The 24366-nt window shown below is 39.2% G+C and overlaps 1 protein-coding gene across 1 annotated transcript in view; it reads right to left on the reverse strand.

Annotated features, from left to right (window-relative positions):
* Positions 1 to 24366, reverse strand: part of SMOC2 (SPARC related modular calcium binding 2) — a 146086-nt gene that overhangs the window by 22411 nt on the left and 99309 nt on the right. The window contains exons 8-9 of the mRNA XM_075707679.1: positions 21979 to 22165; positions 14793 to 14875 (exon numbers count right to left, since the gene is read on the reverse strand). Coding sequence (XP_075563794.1) covers positions 14793 to 14875; positions 21979 to 22165 — 270 coding nt within the window. The remainder of the gene's footprint in view (positions 1 to 14792; positions 14876 to 21978; positions 22166 to 24366) is intronic.

Below are 24366 nucleotides of genomic sequence, written 5' to 3' on the forward strand. Positions count from 1 at the left end.
GAATTCAGCTATACAGATCTCAGAGGGAGATAAAAGTTCTAACTAATAAAATATTTCTCTAAATAACTTAAAATTGACTTTCTGCATTCAAAGCCTAACGGATCAAGTACCAGATATGTTGAAAAAATTCCAAGGGTGGAAATATGTGCTACATATCTTAATGGAAAACCAGGAATCTTTTCAGTGGTTCAGAGGTCTTGTTTCATGATGATTTAAACATTACTTCTCCAAACTGAAATTAAGTGGATGGAAATCTCCATCATACATGAAGGAGTAACTCTTTTTAGTCACTGGTGATTATTTAGATGCACACATATACACATACATACACAACTAATGGAGCTTTTTATGATGCCTTCCTGCTTGAAATATTGAAAATGAGACACATACAGGAACAATGGCAAGTGGGATTGTAGAACTGAGTGCCAAATGCAATTTATGTGTTAAATCCAAAATGTAGTATATTCTTTTCACCACTAGATATATAGTATATATAATACAGCTAACTACATAGTTGAATGTGCCAGTCAATAGCTATGCCTAGATTTTGCTTTTCTCTTCAGAGAGCTAGCTGAATTTTTCAAACTCCATGTTTATTTTCTGTGAACAAATCTGCCCAGTTCTAGTGAACATTTTCTGTTATAACTGTGAATGGCTACAAAACCTAGGAACTCTTTGCTCATCGGTACTTTTCCCCATTATAGAGTTCACAGCACAGAAGTGTCTGTATTGATGAATAAGTCATAAAAAAAGCCAATGAATATTTGCTCTGATTCTTAAATGAATTTGATTCAATAACCTTTGCTTTGCATTTAACTGTGTTCCAAAGCTAATTTCAGGTTGGATCACTACCAGCAAATCTGGATTATGTACTCAAAGAACGCAAAATTCAGACTCATAAGGATGGATTCTGTAACTCTCCAGTTAGGGAATAGGAATGGTGCCCTGGGACTGAAAAACCCTGACTTTCCACAGGTTCTGAGTGCCTGCATCTCATTTAGCAATCAGAGACTACATAGCACATAGAATATCAAGGGTTATGGAACCAACCTAAACCTTTGTCCTACAAACACTTATGCCTGCGCTTAGCTTTACAACCACATGTAAAGGTTCCTTTGATTTTAGGGACTAATCACAAGAAGAATGTGAGTAAGTGTTTGCAGGATGAGGGTTCAGCAGGTCATGAATTGTATTTTAGGAATATTTACAATTAGTTGCTTGTGGAGGACTTACAGAGCAAGAGGCTTTACCAGAAGTCATTTCATGATAGCAAACAAATTCAAGAACTTCACAAGCATAAAGGTCAAAACTTTTGAATAATTTATTTCCCAAAATTATTCATGGATTTTTGCCATATGCTAACATCAGGAATCTATGAACAGTAGCATTCCTGCTGAGCGTAGAGAAGCGAATTTCTGAATCTTGTGAAGCATTCTGAAACCTTTGAAAGAATTGCCAGATGTTTGTACAGAGTAATTTCATTTCCTCCTTGAGGGTTTTCAGTTGTACAGGCCTACAGGTTGTATTGAACCCAAGGAATAACATCATGTATTTGAAAATCATTGAGATAGTCTTGTATACACTGGCAACTTTGTGAACAAGAATATTTGTTCTACATCTCTTCACTGAGCCCAGAGAAACACGTTCTCTGCTGTCCAAATACCTGATGCAAAAAGGGACCTGGAGGAAAGCCAGCTGGCTTAAGCTCAGCCAGTGTGAAACGGAGGTGACACGTGTTGGCAGACTGAAGCACTTTGAGGAACTGGCAGGAACTTTCACTGCCCCTTCAGTTGATGGCATCTGTCCACCCATTGTCCAAGTGGCTCTGCAATCAGCTAGACTGTAAATTTGCCAGGGATCAACTTGTTATTCTGTGTTTGCACAGTGCCCAGAACACTAGGATCCCAGACTCCTGCATGACTAGGAGGACATAACCTAGCATTACCTTTGAGCCTCAGCTGGAAACTCTGCTTAATAGTGATATTTTAATTTCTCAAATAAAATCAACCTCAGTGAGAGCATGCAACACTGATTTTGTCTCTTACACTGGTGACCAGTTCCACTGGTCTTTGCAGGTAAGCCATGCCAGTATCTAGAAAATGTGAGCATCAAATATACTCTCTGATTGTCAGAGATAGCCTTTTTCTCAGAAGTAAGTGACCGGAAAGATTAATGCAGCAAGCTAAAATCTAAATATTTTCTTCAGAAAAATATACCTACTGATGTGCGATCAGAATATCAACAATTTCTACTTCATCTTGCTCATTTTCCTTGACAAGTGATCTCAACTCATTGCTTGACACTTTCAGTCATTACTCAGCAGCCAAACCCACTGTTATTTCTGTATTATATATTAACTTTCTCAAAATGTTAGGAAGTGGGAAGTCTTGCACTGGCTTAATTTTTTCACAAGCCCTGACCTCATAACTCTGCCTGGATTTCAAAACATCACTATTTGATACCAAACAAAAATTACTAGAGTGGTTCATTATTGGTACAGGGTATTTTCAAAGCTCCTGGGAACTGAAAATCCCACTGAACTCACTGGCAACTAAGGGCTCATTTTGTTTGAAAACTGCAACACTTCTGCAAGTGATTAAATACAAAGAATAAATGCCTAACCATTGTTGTTCCCTCTTGAAAATATAGCTGCAGAATATACATTCATTCAGAAATGAAAATATTTACTTTTCCCTGCCCACAGATCAAACATGAGAGCCACTTCTGCCAGATAATCAAGGAGAACCTGTATCCAAGTATGAAAACACAACAAAGCAAGATATCCATTGTGCAGGGAACAGCCTTACAAATCAATGGCATGTTTTTATTCAGTTTATACTCTATCAGATGAAAAAGGAGAAGCCCCATACCATGCATCTCAGAGGAAACAGTGTCTTATTATGTGACTCCCACTGACTGTTATGATAAGGTTCAGGTGTCATTTTTCGTTATGATTACAGCCCTGACAAACTAAAAGATTTTCACCTTTTCCATGCAGTCATATGAGTTTTTCCTGACATCTTTCAGATTGTGAGATGATAATGATTGCAGACATTTGGGCAGAAAACACTGAGCTAATTCTACATCAATCTTCCCCTCTTCTTATGTTGTTTTTTCTACTCTTCACCCAAGAACTGCAATCCAGTTGCACCAAGTTATTATGAGATACCACTCCCATGTCTTCACTGTACCAGAAATTATTTCAAGATTTTTTTAAATGCATTTCTTGAAGCTTAGTATCTTTAGGAATACAGCATCAAAGTTTGTTCAATGAGGGCAAATATTTTAATCCCTTTTATGTGATCAAAGTTTCACTCTGCTTATGCTAGAATTTTCTAATGGGCACAGACAATACCTCAGTATCTATAGTCATGTACTTACAAGCAGCTGTTTAAAAAGGGTCTGAGGTATTTTCATTATAAACTTCAGACTTCTTTTAAAAGACAACAAGTATCTTGACTTTCTCAATACTCGCATATATTTTCTGCAGAGCCCTTGCTAAAAGAAACAAAGCTGTTTAACCTGCACTGTTTTGCACCTTCTTTTGGATTTTTTGATTAGGCTAATATCTGCATCAAAACATTTTACATAAATTCATTTTCTTCTTCTTTTTGGTATTAGAAAAAAAATAAAGAAAAAAGGATAGTGAATGTAATGTTCAGTAGAAAGGAAGGGCTCACAGCTCTCAATTCTAGAGCATCTCTGTTTAGCCCCAGGGAGAGCTAAATGCTACGTGCTTTTGCACAGCTGAATGCTGACTGACAGAAATCTCTTGAAGTACAGAGCGTTAGTCCACACACAGATGCTGGGGGCTTGTCATCAGTAAGCAGGGCTGAGCAGTCTACATGAAATGCTAGTTTAAGGAGAATTAAATTTCAGATTTCATTAGACTAAATTGGTTTCAGGGGGCCATTAGTCATTCCTCTTCCCCTCCCCCTGACCTGATATCCACAGTGTAGGTAATATTCCAAATACTTTTCTTAAGTGAGATAAAGGAGTATCTGAAAAAATGCCATTTTTCAAACAGATGCTCTCATACCCTATTAGTATTGTCAGACTTATTTCTCTGCTAAAAGCACTTCAGAGTGGAACAGTGCAAGAAAAAATGTTGCTTCATGATCCAGCTTCAGCTGAGTACCATTGACAACAGCAGAGACAAAACCAGGCTGTATCTCACTGCTTGTGGAATACCACAGCTGTTCATTTTCATGATCTGTTCAGGTGAGGTGGGAATTACATCATTTAACTTGAGCTATCAAAATACATTCAACTACTGATGTTAGTCATACTTGCTCCCTCTACAGTCAATGGAGACAGGCACTTCCAGAAAGAGATTCAACCTAAAACAGATACCAATGAGACACAGAGACATAACTCTAGCATAAGGATCTGAAATAATTGAATATTTATATATCAAAATCTCTATTCTACTTCTAGATATTGCAAAAATGACTATTTGCTTGAATGGGTAAGAATGAATACCTTGAGGATTTTTTTCCCCCTTTTTGGTGTGATGACTACAAGCCCATGACAGATTTTCCTACTCTGCTGAGTGTGGTTTGACTAGTAATGCACTCTGAGTTTCATCCAGGAGGGCTGCGTATTATATCTTCTTGTTACAGGCTAATCTGCTATGGCATTACAAAGTCTGCCCAAACTTTCACTGACTTGCAAGACAGCATTTGCTTTTAGGTAGGAAGATCACTGTTTTGATTGTTAATGGGTGGGCTCCTTCCTATAAGCATTTCAGAGATATCCAAGCAAAATTACACCATGTGAAGGTAGAGAACTGCTAAATATAAGCACAGATTTATAGAGCAGTTAGAAACTTTTCAGTAAAACACACAAAAAATATTAACCCTCTCTAAATCAGCTTCATGAGTTAATAATGCTCATGATAATGAGATTGTTATCCATGATGCCATTCTGCTTTTTAAAAGAAAAACATATGTGTTCATCCAAACCTTTTTCAATGCTGGATTTAGAACACTGTATGTATTAAATTATGGATTAAATGTATGGATTAAAATATATGGATAAAATAAAGGTAAGAATTAAAATATCTTTCTGAAATGTCTTTTTTCAGCTTTACTGAAGTTTTATGGTGGAACAGGCTTCACTTAGTTTATTACTTCTCACTGAGGGGAAAACAAATATGTGTATTTATATCTATATATGTATGTATATATACATTCACTCCAAAATAATCATTTCCCTAATAAAGATGGAAGAAAAGGGTCCATCTTTAACAGAACCAATGGCAAAATCATCAAGTGCAGGGGGCAGCTTTTGTCTACATATTTACACCATCGACGAGTGTAAACCAACACAGGTTCATGAGGGTCAGTGGAGGTTTTCTGTGCACTCAGACTTAGAAAAGGCATTTCTGGGGGAAAGCATTCTCTCACTTAATCATTCTTTGGCCCAGAAGAAAACAAAAACACAACCAGAAACCTATTTGGAGAGCGCTGGTACAGAGACAGTGACTATAGCTGCTGGGTGACAACCTCCCGGGAAGCCAGCCAGACACAGGAGAACATGCCTTTCGGGGCATGTGTCCCCTGGAGGTGTCCCACCGCAGGGACTTTCCCAGCTCCCACTGAGAGCAGGACCCAATGGCACAGAGCAGCACAGCAGGCAAGGCTGCTGTACTTAACAAGGGATTTGGCTGGAAAGGGAGGATGGCAACAAGTGAGGTGAGGAACAGAATTTATATTCTTTGGCATACCCTCCAGCATTTTTCTTAATGCTGAGAAGCAAATGAAGTCAGTGTTTATTAGTCTTAATATAGCCTTTTAAAATAAACATAAAATTATAGGTTAATATTAAATAGTGCAATGAATGAAAAGTTATTGCTGAGCCAGTAACATCACCTTTAATTAGCCAGCTTTTCTCTTTTGCTAGTTGTGACACAGCTGTGTCTTTCGCTGGTGCTTTGCTAGTAGCTCAAATGCTTTCACTGTAATTGTTTTAGACAAATTCACACATAACTGGAAGTTACAGCAGCTCTTAAGTTATGTGCTTGAGCATTTTTTTTTTGCCTTGGATATTAATATTTCTGCTTTAGGTCGGGGGGAAGATATTGTTTTGTTAAGAAATGACTACAAATGAGGCAAAAATAAAGCAATATGAAGAACTGTGGCCAGACCATCAGTAATTAAAGACAAGATGGGGAGATGGACAGAAGAGGGTGTGCCAGGAAATAAATGTGATCTGCAGAGCCTTGAAAAATAACTTGCAGGCCTGCCTTCCTCTGGAGCAAAACTGCCTGCTGGGAGACTACAATATAACCATGTAGCCAGACAGTAGGGTAACAATATTGAAGCTACTAAATCCAAAAGCCCAAGCAAATTGTTGTAGGTTAAGGAGACAGAGTCCTCTCTGGAGGTTCAGCTGCTCTGAAGCTATGGTAGTGGCCTCAGGACTTACTGCTGCAGACCTCCCTCTTTGTATGGAGGTTTGACAAGTAGACCTATAGAATCATAGAATCATTTAGGTTGGAAAAGACCTTTAAGATCATCCAGTCCAACCATTAACCTACACTACCAAGTCTACTCTAAGCCAATCAAGGGTAGACTACACTGAACCATGTCCCCAAGTGCCACATCTACCCGTTTTATGAACACTTCCAGGGACGGGGACTCCACCACCTCTCTGGGCAGCCTGTTCCAATGCTTGACTACCCTTCCCGTAAAGACATTTTTCCTAATTTCCAACCTAAAACTCCCCTGGCACAGCTTAAGCCCATTTCCTCTCGACCTATCGCTAACTACATGGGAGAAGAGACCAACACCCACCTCACTACTACCTCCTTTCAGGTAGTTGTAGAGAGCGATAAGGTCTCCCCTCAGCCTCCTCTTCTCCAGGCTAAACAACCCCAGTTCCCTCAGCCGCTCCTCATAAGGCCTGTGCTCCAGACCCTTCACCAGCCTTGTTGCCCTTCTCTGAACACACTCAAGCACCTCAATGTCTTTCTTGTATTGAGGGGCCCAAAACTGGACACAGTATTCCAGGTGCGGCCTCACCAGTGCCGAGTACAGGGGAACAATCACCTCCCTGTCATGACCTATGCAGTCGTGAGAAATACTGCCTTAGCCCAACATCCTCCCCAGGCCACCACTACTCAGCACTCAAATAACCTCTTGTGTTACAGTGTGGGCAGCCTGACTGAGATGGCGCTTGTGATACTGGCCTGTGTGCTGCGTGCACCTGCCTCTGCCCAGCCACCAAGGCGCTGGCATTGCATTAACCTTGCTGCACTGCGGACGCGCGGATCTCCTCTTTGACACCCACATCGTCGCCCAGTCGGCATGCCCCATGGCCACCGTCTCTGGCTGCCAGCACGGGATAATTGCGGTGGACTGTAACATGTGGAAAGAGGCCTTCGCCAAGCTGCCACTAACTTATATGAAGCCTACGGTATTGGAAAGGCATCCAGCTGCACAGGATAGCAGAGGGCTGGAAATTCGGGCTTCCTCCTGCAGCCCCGTGCATTAGAGGAGATAGCCACTGCTTTGGAGGGGGAAGCAGGCATTCCCCTGCCTCCCCCAGCACTACGGGGCTGAGGAGGAGCAAGCCTGGCCCTCCAGCACACCTCTGCACCTCACTGTCGAGCGTCACCTCTCCTGTCCTCCTTGTAGGCCCTGCCAGGCTCCAGGCAGGCCCCCTCCTTCATCCTTGCCGTGCAGCTATTCAGTTCTGCCATCGCTGCTGGGAAGGTTCACACCGGCTTTGCACCAACATTTCCTGGTCACAGTTCAAACATTTAACCAGGCCGGTCTCCTCCATAAAGAGCCTTTTTGCCAAGTATCTCTTGGTAAATAAAGCAGTATAGGGCTCAGGACAATAGTTACAGGCTCATTCAAAACAGCCGGCAACTTCAAATGGCTGTTTGACAACTTGGAACTTTAAGATTCAAAAGCAGAAAGGGATGTTTTAAATATTAGCTCATCAGCCAAAAAGCTGGTTACATCATAAAAATATAATCCTTTTAGATCACAGCTCAGTGGAGAAAGTTACATGCCAATTGACCTAACAATTTGAAGCTCATGGGAAGGCAGGCATATGTATATAATCTGCATTATGATCAGAAATACTCAATTACTTAACTGATACCTTTAAAAGCAATAAAGTTTTAGTCGTTCAAATGTTTAAGAATGTGTAGAAATGTAAGATTATTTTCTACTTGGTGCCGCTACCAGACTACACAGAGGAAAAGAAGAACTGTGTGAAAGTACAGTGAGCAAGACGAGGTAGACCAGTGGTGGTACCTCAGTGTTTTAGCTGAGAAATAGTCTGGTACCTTATGAAATCTGATGTGCTCATGGTCAAAAGCGGAGCAACTGTAAAAGTATAGTGGAACATACCTCAAACAGAAAAGCAGTTAAGCCTCTATCACCTTCTTTTTTTGAAAGATGCCTTTGAAGTAAGACACTTTACATGATGGCTGTTTGGCTGTGGGTCTTGCATCATCGTGGTTTGAGCATTTCCGATTATTTCTCTTTAACTTTGGAAAAAGAAGCTGCACTGCCAACAACCAAAAGCAAACTGTACTTATCCACACATAACTCACCCATAACTTAAATCATGAGTTTTGCCCCACAAAATATAAACTGTTCAGGGTCAGTGCTGGATTATCACATCAGAAACACAGTAAATAAAGTCATTACAATAGGAAGAAAATTGGGCAGTTAAATACTTTTGATTCTCTTAAGTAACACAAATATGAAATAAACAAATGAGTTAAACAGCTCTCATGCATGACTTCCAGGAGAAAATATTAACTGCTTGAATGCCAAGGTTAAACTAAGCTTATGAAGACCCATAGGATCAAAAAATAGCTGAGAACAGAGTCACTAGTAGTCTGTGAAATCAGAAAACAACCTCTAGTTCAACACAACCATATTTAAGGAAGACTTTCAAGGGAATTTTTTTGTTATTAAGCAAGTTGACTATACAAGGGGCATACCTCAAGACATTTCAATTAGGTAATATTTTAACATTCTTAGCTTGACTGAAACTGTAGACCATTACAGTACCAACACAGCTATCAGGAGAGCTTAAGCCCTGGATGGAAAGCACTGGTTTTTGGTTTTGGGTTGCAGGGAGGAAGGGACAATGGTCTATACTCTTGTCCAGACTGAGAATTCAAAATCTGCCTTATAGAAGCTGAGCAAACATGCCAATTTTTCTAATTTGGCTCCTTCTTGTGTCACTGAATAAACCCTAGACATTAAAAATGGAAATCTTTCAGATGCTTATTAACTCAGTGTTATCAAAACCACGAAATACTCATCTTTTTGGAGAAATGCTCTAGGATCAAAAATTGTAATGAGAAGCATCTGAAGTGAGGCTTTTCAGAGAGCTTCAGGATTGCCAGGAAGGACAAAAATAAGAGTGAAATTCTGATCTTATTTCACCAGTAGAAATCTACAGTAACTTCAATGCAATTGATGCATTCTACTGGATTCCAGCTGGGTTAACTGAGATCAGCATCTCAGGAAAAGGAAATGTTCAGCAGTGAAGAGCTATGCTATGTTGAGAAGATAGAAAGGGAGACTTTCAGGACTTTTAGTAGATGGACATACTGAATCTGCACATTCATCCAAGTCAGTAGATTGTATTACTGTTACAGTTTATAAGGTACTGTCATTTCTAAACTACAGTTTCCCCTCCCAAATTATCTTTTTGTATGAGAGGAAGTATCACAACCATAGGAACTTCAGAAAACATACTGTGCTAAAGAAAAAGAGAAACTTAAACAAACCAAAATGAAATGTAAACAAAATTAATGGTCTGACTTAAAGCCACAAAACCATAGAAACCCAGTAAAGTCTGAAAATCCAGCGTGACATTGCGTCCCTCTCTCAAGTTTGTGTGCCTTTTACTTAGTTGGATTTTTTCTTTTTTTTTTTTTTTCCTTCACAAAAGATAAGGGTAATTCTAGTTAAAGAATGTTGTGTGAGCAAAATTACATTTCCCATAATACTTTTCAAATTTTTCCATTTAATTTCAAATTTCAGGTCTTGGTAATGAAAATTATATCACAGAAAAAACAGATAAATTCCCAGGTTAAGTAAGAATACAAAAATCTTAAACTATACAAAGGATTATCCAAAGTTTATACAGCCCTCACACACAGCAGAGCCTAGAACAGAGCCTTCTTGCATTCAGTGCATACTTTTTAAATAAGAAAAAGATTTGCCCTTGAGGAAATTAGCTGAGTGGTCTGGCACTGTCTCAGTAAGCTATCATGTCTGCTCTTTTACATATCCAAGTCCCTTTCTTCCAGGTTGCTTATAGCAGAGGCAAGACTGGCTTTATGAACACATAGCTTATCCATTGTCTAAGGCACTGGTCTCCAAAGTGGGGTGCCTGTACCCCAAGGGAGGCACAAGACAATCAACTGGAGTGCAGCAAGAAAATATTTTTTGTACTATTAATAAATAAAATTTAAAAATTAAAATTGTGTTTATTTTATCCTTATTTCATCCTTTTTAATATCTAAATTTGGGTATATTTTACAATGTACTTAATATGTTAGTACAGTAGTACATCTATCTAATTTGTAAATAAATATACATCTATTGATGGTGTGTGCTGAAAAATATTTTACTGATTTTTAAAAACTAGTGAATACATATAATGCTTGAAAATACCTTCACCCATAGACCCAGCCTGAAAAAAATAGTTCCAGGGACTGATATTTTTTCAGCTTGGCTGAATTTGACCTATTGCCACTCATGATTTTAGGAAAATAGAGGGGCACATACACCTCATTCCATCATACTATAGGTTCAGCTTATCTAGCCTTCATGCTATACCCTTTTAAATACTCTTGACCAGTTTGTGTAGAAAACTGAATTTCTGTTTACGACAACAGTTATCCAGAAGTCTGAAATAAACCATTCAAGACTCTTTACAGAATATCTCGGTTCACCACAGGGCTTCCATTTTACTGTATAACACAGAGGAGAACAAAAGGTCAAAATACGAACATTTGAAAACTCCGACCATGAGAAAAGTAAAAAACCCTTCTGTTTCCCCATTATGTGACATTCTCTAGACGCCTTTTTGGGTTCATTTTCATTATCTCGCAATAACTAGTTTCTGGGAAGGATCAAAACCACAAATAACCTCAGAAAAATGCTTTGGCTTTAAAAAAAGGACTAGAAATCTAATGGGAAGAATTATTATTATATAACTTCCAGTCCAATCTCACAGATACAGGTGGCTTGGGTCATTCTTACAAACATTAGATTAGCCTTCAATTTCAGATGCTTTATATTAAGTTACCCTTAGGACGTGAGGATATATTCTTAGCTCAGTTTAAATCAGTGGGAATTTTGCCATAGACTCCAAGGGGCCCTTACCTTCTACAATTTTGCCTTAACAAGATATCAGTGTTTGCCAAAAACTGCATCTTGATTTATTTGCAAATTATTGCTAAAAATATTTGGATTAACATGCAATGGGTTCAAATTTTCAGGTGGTATAAATCAGCGTGGCTGCAGAACTATGCCAATTTAATCCACCTGAGGATGTACCACTGGGGTTTATCCTATTTAAGATCATTCATAGCAGTAAAGTAATTGTTTTAAAATCTTTCTGGTTTTATACTGCAAGCAGTCACAGCAGTTTCACCCAGGGCTACTGCATTTTTGTGTGTGTAAACTGCAAATCAAGCAAACCCATCCACTCAAAAATGTATTATTCCTTGAAAGTAAGTGTACAATTAACCTACATTTTTTTATTCAGTCCTGGCACCACTCAGCAATCAGGTGCTGTATTTAAATTTAGACAATACAAATGCAAGCATGCCTTTGCAACACTGCTTACAGTAGAGAAACTTTGAGTAACAGTGGTTCATTTCTACTAAAAAGTTGATTTGTATTAGCCATTTGTGCAATTTTACCTGTTACTTGTTAACAACTAGCCACACATGTGCAAGATCCTCTTTCAACCTCCTTTTTTCAAAGGCTATGTAAAGTAAACTCAAGTCATTTTTGCTTGATGTAATGTTTGTATGATAAGAGAAAAATATGCCAGTTGAGGACTTGAGCATTTAGTCGACTAGTCAAGAGAGAGAAAAGAGAAAGCCTTAAGAAACAGAAAGAAAAATAAACACTGTAACACAACTGCAACAGTGAAGCAACCTCTTCCCCCTGTTACTTCTATAGGCATGTACTTCATGCTGCTGCAGAGTGGAAAAGAAAGGTTTTTCTAGCTACCCCATAAGTATTTATGAAATGTTAGGAAATTTTGGTATTTGCCTTATTTTAAAATAACATAAAGCATTTGGAAGTCAAAGGTTAAGCAACGAGAGCAAATCCATGTCATATATAATAATTTATGATAAATATGAGCTCACATTGCTTCAGTGGGTTGTTGGACTAAAGCTCACATAATGCAAAATACCATCAAGTAGAAAGACAAAATCAAAAGACTGTTGCTTAACTTCATGAAAATGAATTTATCAGGCAGGAGTTTACAGCATGGGAAGTTCTTGCTAATTGTTTCACTGGCAAAGTATCTTGACTTTGGATAAATCTTTATTACTGTACTGTGCTACCAGTTTGGATAAGAAATAGAAAACTTAAAACCCTCCACCTGTCCATCCTCCCTCTAAGATTCCAGCTAGGAAATGCTTCTTCAAAATTTCTAGCAAAAGGTAGGAGTGACCAGCAAGTGATATCTCTTAGTGCAAAACTTGTTTTGTCAGCTTCCGCTCTGCTATACACTTTTCTGCAAGTTCTTTTCACTCAGAAAAAAACACACACAAAATCAAGTAATTATCCAAGTCTGTTCCTATGCAAGTGCTGTTTGAAATAAATTGTTGAAGATAGCCAACTTTCCATTGGCTTTCATGGAGTAAGGATTGTAAAATATGTCCCAAATTAACCCTGAAATACCTGCTAACTTCCCTGAAGTTATAACAGCAGTAAGTAACTTCAGTAAGCAAGTACTGAGTGACGAAATGATGGATAAACATCATCAGTTTGACTGTCAACAGAGGTGTATTTATGACTAAGTTTCACATATCTGAGGATTTATGTGGCACATATGGTTCTCGCTGAACTCTGTGAGCAGCTAAACAGCAAAACAGCAAGTCAGGCATGCTCCATCCCTTTTTTGTGAAGGAAGAGAAATGGAGACAGTTTGGTAAGAGCTGTGAAATTCGTGCTCCAAGGTGAATTTTTAGTGTGAATCAGCTTTCCGTCTCTTAGTATATATCATGTTCATTATCTTAAGTGATAAGCCATAATGTGGAGTACCTCACTCATTTGACCCTGTCTCCCGCTGTCTCTTTCATAAAGTAATCAAGATCTACCTAAAAAACTAACCAGATTTTCTTCTCCATTACTAGTTCTTTAGCAGGCTGTTGCCTCAGTGCTTTAATATTAGGAAACCACTTTACAGCTCCTGGGTGAAATTCATTCAGGGTAGTTAATATCTATTATTCTTGTGCCAAAATTGTCATGGAGGAAAACAGTTTCTCTTCCTCATGGTCTCAAAGGAACAATATCACCTCCAGACCTTGTCTTGTCTAAATGAAGCAAATGCTAGCTACCTTATCTTGGAAAGTTAGCTGTTTTCCCCGACTGACACGTTAGTGCTAGCTAACTTCTCCAGTGTATCCATTTTCCTGAACACAGATGACCAGAATTATACCCATGGTTTTAGATAAAATCCAGAAAAAATAATAGGGCTATCTAAAATGGCATGAATGTTTCCTTGCCTTCCTTCTCTGTCCTGTTCCTGTCTGTCTGCCCCATCATACTTAACCAGATATGGTTTTGGGTCACACTTGCCATTTTTACAGCCACAGTAATTGGACAGCTTACAGTTAATCCTATGATTGACTTCTTTCTATGTAGAACACAACATTTAATTATATATGGTATAATAACATTCATATTTCTTCTTTTTTTTTATTATACCTTGTAATTAAATTTGTTTCACGACAGAGCATTAATGTGTGCTTCATTCAATATGCATTTCAACACTGATGGGCATGTTTAGTTCAGAACTATTGTCTAGATGTTTCTCTGGGTGGCTAAACTGAAATATTTTTCATGAAACAAAAAATCTGCCCACATTATTTGCTTGTTTCTGGTTCTTTACTATAGCTGACAGTGATTCATAATTCCCTCATAACGTGCAATATCACTAAACCTGCTACACCTCAAGTTATTCAAACATATTAAAAGGCCATTTCATGAAGCAAGTCCACTGACTTCTGTGTAGCTCTACTATCCAGAGATAAGATCTCTCACATGCTTATAAGAAGTGTGAAAAAATGAAAAATCTAATAAACACTAAGGTTTGTTCCAACAACAAAGAAGAATAAAACAGTATTATTCGGAGGTAAACTGACAAGAGTACTTTTGGTAAAAAGTAAGTAGAAGATACATTTTTTAGACTGATTTGAAGATAGAGGCCAATTTCCCATGGATTTTTCTAGAACAAGGATTATAAAGTACAGGCCAAGTTATTCTGGACATATTTGCTGACTTCTCTGGTATCACAACAGCCAGGAATAATTGCAGTAAGTAAATGTGACTGCCTTTAAACTACTGAGAAAAAAGAACCTTACTTTCTCTGACAACATCCCAGGACCCATATTTACATACACTGGTCCAAAGTCAAGGACTTCAGTCAGTGGCAAATCAATACAGCGATATCTAAAAGATACATTGTTTTGATACCGGGTAAGAAATTGCTTCTAATTTATTGCAGCGAATAAACAAAGTATTGGAATGCATCAAACCAAACTTATCTATTTCACTGACCTTGAAGCTGGCGTCCTTTGTACAAATCCTTGGTTTTGGTTGGGTGAGCTCTGGCACCATTATCACACTTAGGTTGTTCATACCTGAAGAACAAACAGGGAGAGAATAAAACCAGCCAAGATTAATTTGATTTAGAACTCATTTATTTCCAATTTTGTAGTCCAAATTAAACTTCTATCTTCTTTTACGCAGGGAATAAGCTTGTTTTTCATTCAGAAGGGGCAATGCAAATTCATTTGCCTATTTTCCATTTACCTCAATGAGGCCAGCACATCTTTATTCTCCTGGGGATGACACCAAACTAAAAAATTATTATCTATTCCAAAGCCCATTTTACAGGGAGGAAAACTGAGGAAGGAGAAAACTGTGGGGAACTGCTATAAAATAATACATAATAAAAAATAATTTTGAAAAAAACACCAAAAAAACCATAAAACCAAAACCAAAGTCAGGCTCTCCTCCCACCTACCAAATCAAAAAGCCATAAACAATATGACAGATTCTGACATCTGACACAGTATTCATGTTGGGAAACACCAGAGAAGCAATTTCAAAATCACAGCAAGGCAGGAACTCTAGTTAGTTACTTCTGCAGCTCTAAAGCCATGTACTACTGTATCCTCTCCATAAAAACTGTTAGTTTACATAAGAAGGGCTAACCATGAACAGCTAACATTTTGAACAAGAGCAAAGAACTGACAGGGTTTCCAGAAGGAAGGGAATTGGGCTGGAGCAGTTTGAAATGGATTGGGAAAAAGACTGAATCCCCACCTGCTACTGGAATATTCTGGTTCCTCTGTGCTTTCTGAGTTTACTTAAAGCCACATTGTTAGTCCAGCTGCTAAGAAACTCCATGCTATTTGTACTTCTAACAAACATTGACTTATGCAACACTACTAGCAATATCTTTTATGCAAGATTGACTGGGAGGCATGGGAGGATCTGCTGCTGAATCTGTTCAATTTTCTTACAATCCCACTATCAATGCATGGTGGCTTTTCACTCAGCTTGACATAATTTCTTTCTGAGAAATTTTACTTTCTCATTCTCCTAAAGTAGCTTGAAGCTGCAGAATTTAGTGTGCAGCATTTCAGAGAAAGTTTCAATTCTCAGTTAAAAACCCTTAGTGATATGACTCGTGTCCACATACATGCATTTGCACACACATACCTGTTCACCGAATCTAGGTTCTTTCATATTTTATATAACTGCTCATCTTTCTTTGAAATTCTCCTATTCTAGGAGAATTCCCCAAAATGACATTTACTGAGTAGCATACTAAAATGTCTAATTAAAATACACTAATCCAAATTTTTGGAACAAAATATTCTTTTAAAAAGAATTAAATGGTAGCTATGTCCTGGGTCCAGGCCAGACTGCCCCTAAGAAAAATACTTAAGTATTCTGAACTTAATTACCAGGCAGGAGAAGAAAAAAAAAAAACAACTTCTTTTTCCTTTGAGTGCTTAATTTATTTCCACATCGTCTAATGAAACTGTCCACTGGCCCATCAAATTTTGGCTGCTTCAGGAAGGTCCAGTGCTGTTTCATGGACATGGGAGAGCTATAGGCAATTTTCTCCCTAAAGAATGGCAGGAAAAGAAGCTGCTTTGACAGCATGGGTTGGATTCAGATACCTGATGGATGACCACTTCAATCAGCCAAGAAAAGAGTGAAAGGGAAATCTCTGAGCAATACTCACTAATGCAGTATCTGGCAACCAGCCTGGTCCCCAATTAATCTGATACCTGACCTACCTCCCCCTCATCCTCTTCCACTATTGTTACTGCTCTGTGCCTACAGTTTCTGGTTTGGCCTCTACTTTTCTACCTTTTTGTCTTATATTTTTGTTACATACATATGTAGTTCATTGTGTACAAACTAATTCTATTAAAGCCCAATAGGTGTTAAAATGCTACAATGTGCAAAGTCCATGTTTAACTCTTTAAAGCAACTGAAGAAAGATGAAATGAATCATTAGAAATCTACCACACGGTCACAGCCATACTAAGAACTGATAAGGAAAACATATTTGCCTCAGTTTTCATGGGGAAAGAGTGGGAAAGGGATAGCATGTCAGAATGGAGCATTGTCAGGTTAAAAATAATGTAGTCAAAACACATCCCAAGTTACTCTCTTGAATTTTAAAGGGAAAGAACTCCTAGCAGTATATCTGAAGTCATCAAGAGGTTATGAAGGCTGCTTTATACCTCTGAGCAGTCTGCTGGGAAGCACTGAGATTTACTGAGGTGTACAAAGCAGTGGAGGATGGAGAGTTTCACAGGAATTCTACAGTGTAGGCAGCCTCATGAAGCAGCTGATTTATGTTCTTTTTTAAGTTTAGAGAATCTTGTGCAAGTGGATTGGGAATTACTTTGCCCATAATCCTAGCTGCTAAAAAGTTGCATGTGAGAACACAGACTTATGGCCTTGCTGAGCAAAAAGGCTGAGGGTTACACTATGTTGTCCATGAGGCATTGGGAGCCAGTTGGCAAGGACCATATCGATAGACTTTCAGGGGAATGGTTTTATAGCCTTTAAATGCATTACCTCCTTTTAGTCAAATGGATGTTTCCTCTAGGCTTTCATAAAACCCAGCTTTATAACACAATTTTGCCTATTTCTTGCCAGTTTTACTGTCTTAAATGTCCTAGAGTGGTGCTTCAGTCACAAATCTTTATTTTAACTTTAGAATGATACTTTTTTTGTGGAATACTTTCATTAACAAATGATTTATCTTTGCTTCAGATGACAGGACATTAGAAGGTCAATGAGTATTAATAACTTCCCTTTATTTTGGGCATCTAATTTAATGGGACTAATATTGTGGTATTCAGAGCCTGATGACATGACAAATTTCATCCTCATTAATGTATTCAAAACAAACAACATGCAAAATGCTAAGCTGTTCTGGCAACAGCTTCCCAGATCTGTCTATCCTTTCACTGTTGTCCCCTAGTGATTCAATGCAGATTTGCAGAACAGAGATTCCAGGATGAAATGCATCCATCTTGCTACCAGGAGTACTAATGCTATCGGTTCTTGCAGTAGAGTTTTAACAACTACTCTTCTCATTTGTATTTTGCAGTGGAAAGCTGGAAGATAGCATACACCAGTTTGCATGAGCCACTGGTTCTTTAAACTAGGAAAGATTCACATGTTCACTCTTTCCATTCTACAAGAAAGAATTAAAAAATGACAACTGCATATTTCTCATCATATTCTTATCCCCTATTACTTCCCCCTGCTAGGGGGAAAAAGGTTTAATTTTATCAATATAGACTAAAAAAAAAAATTAAAATCAAGAAACAATTAATGGGATTCCAGACCACCTAAATCTTTCCCAGAAATGAGGTCTAGACACTCCTCTTAAACTCCAGGCTGTAATCCCACCTGCTTGTTTACCAGGACTGCAGATTCCTAAATACACCAGTCATTCTTTACTTGGTATGAAACTCCTAAAACTGAGTACTCTGCTTACCCATCTGTGCTCAGAAAGGTCTTCTCTGGGGATATTATGAAATATTACTTCCTCAGAGCTCCATTGAGGACTCCCCATAAGTCCAGCAAAGCTGAACAAATTAGAAATGGTCAAGACCACAGCAGTTGATCTTTTGAATATTAGTCATCAGGCACAGCACTCATCAAGCAAAAGGAAGATTTGTGTCTAAATCATATATGTGAGATTGAATCCAACTTGTCAGCCTTCCAACTTTGGAGAAATGCAGTACAGTGAAAGAACTCCCTGCCACCTCTTCTCCCACAGCTGAGTTACTGCATACAAAAGGCCAGCAGACCAAAGAGGAAAAACAGAAGATGGAGACTGTGTCTAGATCCATAGGTGAGTCACCAAGGTGTTGGGAAGACCTAGAATTCCAGTTGGTGTGACAACGGAAGCCAAAATCATGTGCACTGCATGCACACTATAAATATGAATAGGAGAGCGAGCTGGTTGGTTTTCAAAGATCACGACTTCCAGTTTCATGAATGGTTCATTCCAATGTGCAGGATGTGGCAGGAAGCCTGCACAGATGAACAAAGAGCACCTCACAAAATTTGGATATAAAAAGGAAGCATACAAGAGGTGGAAGCAGGATCAAGAGATACAGGAGGAATGTGCAGACACTGTCCAAGTGTGCAGGGATGGCATTAGGAAAGCCAAAGCCCCCTGGAGCTAAATCTGGTAAGGAGCATCAAATGCAAGAAGAAGGCCTTCTTACACATATATCAGCAGCAAAAAGACTAGGGAAAATATGGGCCCGCTGCTGGGTGGGACAGGGGACCTTGTGACAAAGGACATGGAGAAGGCAGAAGTACTCAGTGCTGCTGCCTTCTTCATCTTTACTTGTAAAACCAGTCTTTAGGAATCCCAGGTCCCTGAGACCACTGGTAAAGTCTGGAGCAAGGAAGACTTACCCTCAGTGGAGGAAGGTCAAGTCAGGGATCGCTTGAACAAACGGGATATACGCAAATCCATGGGACTTTATGGGATGCACCCACAAGTGCTGAGGGAGCTGGCTGATGGCATTGCAAGGCCACTCTCAATTATATCTGAAAGATCATGGTGACTGAGGGAGGTTCCTTGGGACTGGAAGAAAGCAAAAGTCACTTCTATCTTCAAGAAGGGCAAGGAGGAGCTGAATAACAAGCCAGTCAGCCTTACCTCAATTCCTGGGAAGGTGATGAAGCAAATCCTCCTGGAAGCTATTTCAAAACATATGAAGGACAAGAAGGTATTGGGGAGTAGTCAGCATGGATTTATGAAGAGGAAATCATGCTTAGCCAAGCCTGCAGCCTTGTGTGATGAGATGATTTGCTCAGTGGATGAGCAGAGAGCAGCAGATACTGTTTATCTTAATTTTAGCAAGGCTTTTGACACTGTCTCTGATTACATTCTCATACACAAACTGATGAAGTATGGGTTAGATAAATGAACAGTGTTGAAAACCAGCTGAACTGCCAGTCTCAAAGAGTTGTGATGAGCAGCAAAAATTCCAGCTGGAAGCCAGTCACCAGTGGAGTGCCCCAGAGTTCAATACTACAGTCAATATTATTTAACATCTTCATTAATGACCAGGATGCTGGGACAGAGAACAATTTTAGCAAGTTTGCAGATGATACAAAATTCGGAGGAGTGGTTGATACACCAGAGCTGCCATTCAGAGGGACCTCAACAGGCTGGAGAAATGACCTGGCAGGAATCTCTTGAAGTTCAAAAAAAGGCAAATGCAAAATTCCCACATCTGGGGAAGATTAACCCCCTGCGCCAGCATGGGGTGGGGGCCAACCAGCTGGAAAGCAACTTTGCAGCAAGGGCCTGGGGTTTCTGATGGACACTAAGCTGAGTATGAGGCACCAATGTGCCCTTGCAGCAAAGGCGGCCAACAGCCTCCTGGGCTGCATTAGGAAGAGCATTGCCAGCAGGTCAAGGGAGGTGATTCTTCCCCTCTCCTTCACACTGGTGAGACATATCTGGAGTGCTCTGGGCTCCCCAAATGAGAGAGACACAGGCATACTGGAGTGGCTCTAGCAAAAAGCCATAAGTATTATTAAGGGACTGGAGTATTTGACATAATAAGGAAAGGGTGAGAGAACTGGGACAGTTCAGCCTGGGGAAGAGAAGGCTCAGGGAGGATCTTATTGATGTCTATATCTATTCAAAGGGGGGAAAATAAAGAAAATGGAGTCAGACTCTTCTCAGTGATGTCCAGTGACAGGAAAAGAGGCAATGGGCACAAAATGAAATACAGGAAATTTCATTTAAATGTAAGAGAAACTTTTTTTTTTTTTAACTGTGATGGTGATCAAACACCAGAGAGGCTGTGGGCTCTCCATCCTCAGAGATATTCAGAGCCCAACTGGATGGACATGGTCCTGAGCAATCTACTCTAGGTGACCTTGCTTTGAGTAGAGGGGCTGGACTAGAGAATCTCCAGAGGTCCCTGCCAATCTCAACTATTCTGTGATACTACAATAAAATAATACTCATAAAGAAGGACTACAAAAAAATCAGAAGTCCTATTGCTTGACGAGCACAAGAAGATGATTTGAACTCAAATTAGAGAATATGAACTAAGGCTCCATAAAATGATTTAAACTATAATTCAAAGAAGGATTAGCACTAAAAACAAGACACAGTGAACAAACCTAGGGGTGGGAGAACAGAGGAAGAGCAGAAAAGGGAGCCTCTGGAATCTCTAGAGGACATCTCTAGGTCCTCACACGGATCCCACAGTTTCAGGGCCAAATTTGGACTATTTTGTTTGTCGTGTTTATGGATTTCAACTTGCCAGAAACAGCAGATCAACAGTAACTTTAAGTCATGCTCACTTCAGCTGGTACTGTAATTGGCATGGTCTAGACTATGGTATAAACAGCCATCAGTAAATCAGCACTTGAAGAATACGTGAAAAACACTCCCCAGGAATATAATACTTTACAGCAAGTGGCTTATAATGTTTTTTCACAAACTCTATGCATATGATAAAAAATTATTTTGGCTTAAGATTGAAAAGATTTATGATTGCATCAAAAAACCCATACTACCCATCAGCTTTATATGAGCTTCTATAGCATTTCTTTGAGAGCCAAACCTCAATAACCAGCCTAAATAACATCTTTTGGAACATGATACTTGCCTTGCCTACATCTGCTCTATGTGGCTAACAACACTTTACCATGTATCCGGCTCAGCTGAGACGACTAACTCCAAGCTTCTATTAATAACACACTAAAATGATATTTCCTCTCCATGGGTTCCCAAGCAGTTGTTCCATCAAAGCCAGTCATATGAAATAGTTGAGGAGGTTTCTGGAAGAACAACTGAACATTTGGACGTGGTTTCTGTCATAGACCATCTTAGCTGGTTCTTCTATATCCAGGCTAAAGAGTGTGACGTTTCCTCTGGGCTTATTCATTATCTGCTCCAAGCCTTGGCTTCCCAGCACAAAATAGAAAGCAAAAAAGAGGACTGGGGGAGCAAACTGCCTGTGACATTGCAATGAAACCGTCTCTGGCTATCTGGTCGTAACTTCTGATGGCTCTTAGAAATATTTCACTTCATCTTCATAGTGGAAGAAACCTATATGATATAATTCCACCAGCGATAGAAATCTACATGCTAGTACATGCACACTAAGGCATCTTCTCACTACAGATTTTGAGCACTGAATGCATATTCCCTTACCTCGTTGATGTACCAGGGATGGGACGTCCTGTATCCACCAGAACACACCAGCAGTAGCCTGTGGAAGGATGGCACTGCACTGGTTTGTAGAGGCCGCCCTGAGCACACTCTGGAATGAACACATTGTCTTTCTGGGGTTGTTTAGCTTCCTCCAGGGCTGACTGAAGTTCTTGATCACATGATGATGCTTTTGGAAGGAAAAGAAAAAATACTGAAGCTATACGGAAAGGATCTACTAGATTTATCAAACAGTTTTTATATCTTTCTTTGATTGCATATAAAGATTGTATTTGAATCTCTTCTGGATGTCCTGGATTTTCTAGTGCATTTGTAACAAGTTTCATCTTCAGTCTAATCTCATTTACTCTTATCCACAGGGTTCAGAAAATGCTTTGCAAATTGTAGGCAAAAACTGACAGAAAGTCACTAGTTATGTCCAGAATGCTACTGCTCCTTGCCAGCTTCTTGCAAATGCAGATGACCAAAATCAGTAAGACTTCTGTTGCAGAGGAAAAGGTGGCAGGAAGTTAAACACCTTCTTACTTTAAATGACACACAATTCCATTTATACAACGGCCTGGTTTCCAAAACAGTGCATTTTGTCCCAATCCATGTAAAAGGTTTAAAAAACGAGCATGTCGCTTGCTAACCTGATTAGAAGGCATAGATGGAGTGTCTTTTCAGCTCTTTGGTTGATTTTTTTTTTTTTTGCCTCTTTTGTTTTATACAGTATTTGACCAGGACAGCTAGATAAATTGATTGATTTTGCATGTCTTTGTCTTGATCTACCCACTGTCACAGTCAGAGATTGAATAGCTCTGAAAGCACCGGTGTTTAGATAATAAACTGTACAGAATCAGTGTAGTAAGGACATAAAGGCTCCTTTATAAAAGGGAAATAGCTAATTATTTGCATGTTAAAACCTTCACAGAAATAGCTATGGTTTCACAAATTAGAAAGCGATCACCAACATCCTCTTAGATTCACCAAAATAAATCTTTCCCTTAGTGAATCTGGATTATGATGATTATCAAGTTACAAGGTACGACAACCCTGGAAAACACATCACTTAGCTTAGTAGTTCACTTTTTATGTTCTGTATATAATCAAGCAAACAGGAGCAAACGGGGTGAAGCAGCTGCAGTGAGAGGGAGGAAATCATTAGTCCTCTTTAAACTCCACTAAATTCTTTTCTCATTCATACTGATAAACCTTGGGACCATTCCATTAGCTACTGTGACCTTCTCTCATTTTACATCCTTGTAACTAGCAACATAATCTGGCAGATGTGCAGGTATTATTATCTCTTGCAAACCCAGAGAAGAAATACATTTTCATGCTCTCAGCTTTGTTTAGAAAATACATTGGCATATAGGGACTACATAGTCAGGTCATCCAGAGAGACAAAATGTTAACAGCACAGAGAAGGTGTGATGGAGAATTCCCAGTGCAGAAGCAGATATGGACTGTTTCAGCTGTGAGCATAAGCTACACCACCTAATTTCTGCACAGCTCTATTTTCCACTGATTGAAACAACCAGCAAAGGACTGCACTGCTGGCTCAAAACCACTGGAGTCATGGGGCAGTGCAGTCACCTGCACAGTGGTGATTTAGGAGCAGGTGTTACAGACCTAGACAGATCGTCTGCTCTCCTGAGTGACTTGCCAAGGCAAGGTTTTCTACAAGCTGCTGCTCAAGCTAGAAATTTGACTCTTGTGCACTGTCATGTTTGTTCTGGTCCTTCTTCTCCCTTATGTCTGGTTTTAAGTCTCAGAGGTACAGAGAAGTAGCATTATGGGAGAGATGTCAAAGGAGGGTTGCAAATGCGGCTTATGGCTGTAGGAGGGACAGTCAGAAGACTGGTGGAACTTAACATTGAAACTGAGAATGGAAACAGGACAGCCAGTGACAGTAATCAAAGGAAGGTTTAAAGATAAAAAGGAATGTTCTTAATGGCAAAAGCATGAAAAATAGACAAAAAAAACAGGATTCATATGAAATGCAAAAAAAAATATATAAAAGAAACTATGGTATTTTCAGGAAGGACTTCCCCCTTCTTGGAACCTTTAATTTCTTACTCTTCCCCTACAGATGGGAAACTGTAACAAGAGAAGTTTATTATTAGTTGTAAATAGTTGTCAGATAAAATGTAGATTATTTTTGACAAATTGGAAAGAATATAAATCAGTGTGATGGATGTTATGTCTATCAGTTCTCTGGCCAAATGACTGAGCCTTATCATGTATCTGCTGAACCCAGTTCATTCATTTTATTCACCAAAAGTACAGAATAGTTTATTATTTCCCTTCCTTACACGAAGGCTAATGAGCTATCAGGCAATATGCTTAGTGACTGCCCAGAAAAGTCATTTCTGAAGAGTCCAATGC

This window comes from Pelecanus crispus, chromosome 3 (assembly GCF_030463565.1).
Source record: "Pelecanus crispus isolate bPelCri1 chromosome 3, bPelCri1.pri, whole genome shotgun sequence".
NCBI lineage: Eukaryota > Metazoa > Chordata > Aves > Pelecaniformes > Pelecanidae > Pelecanus > Pelecanus crispus.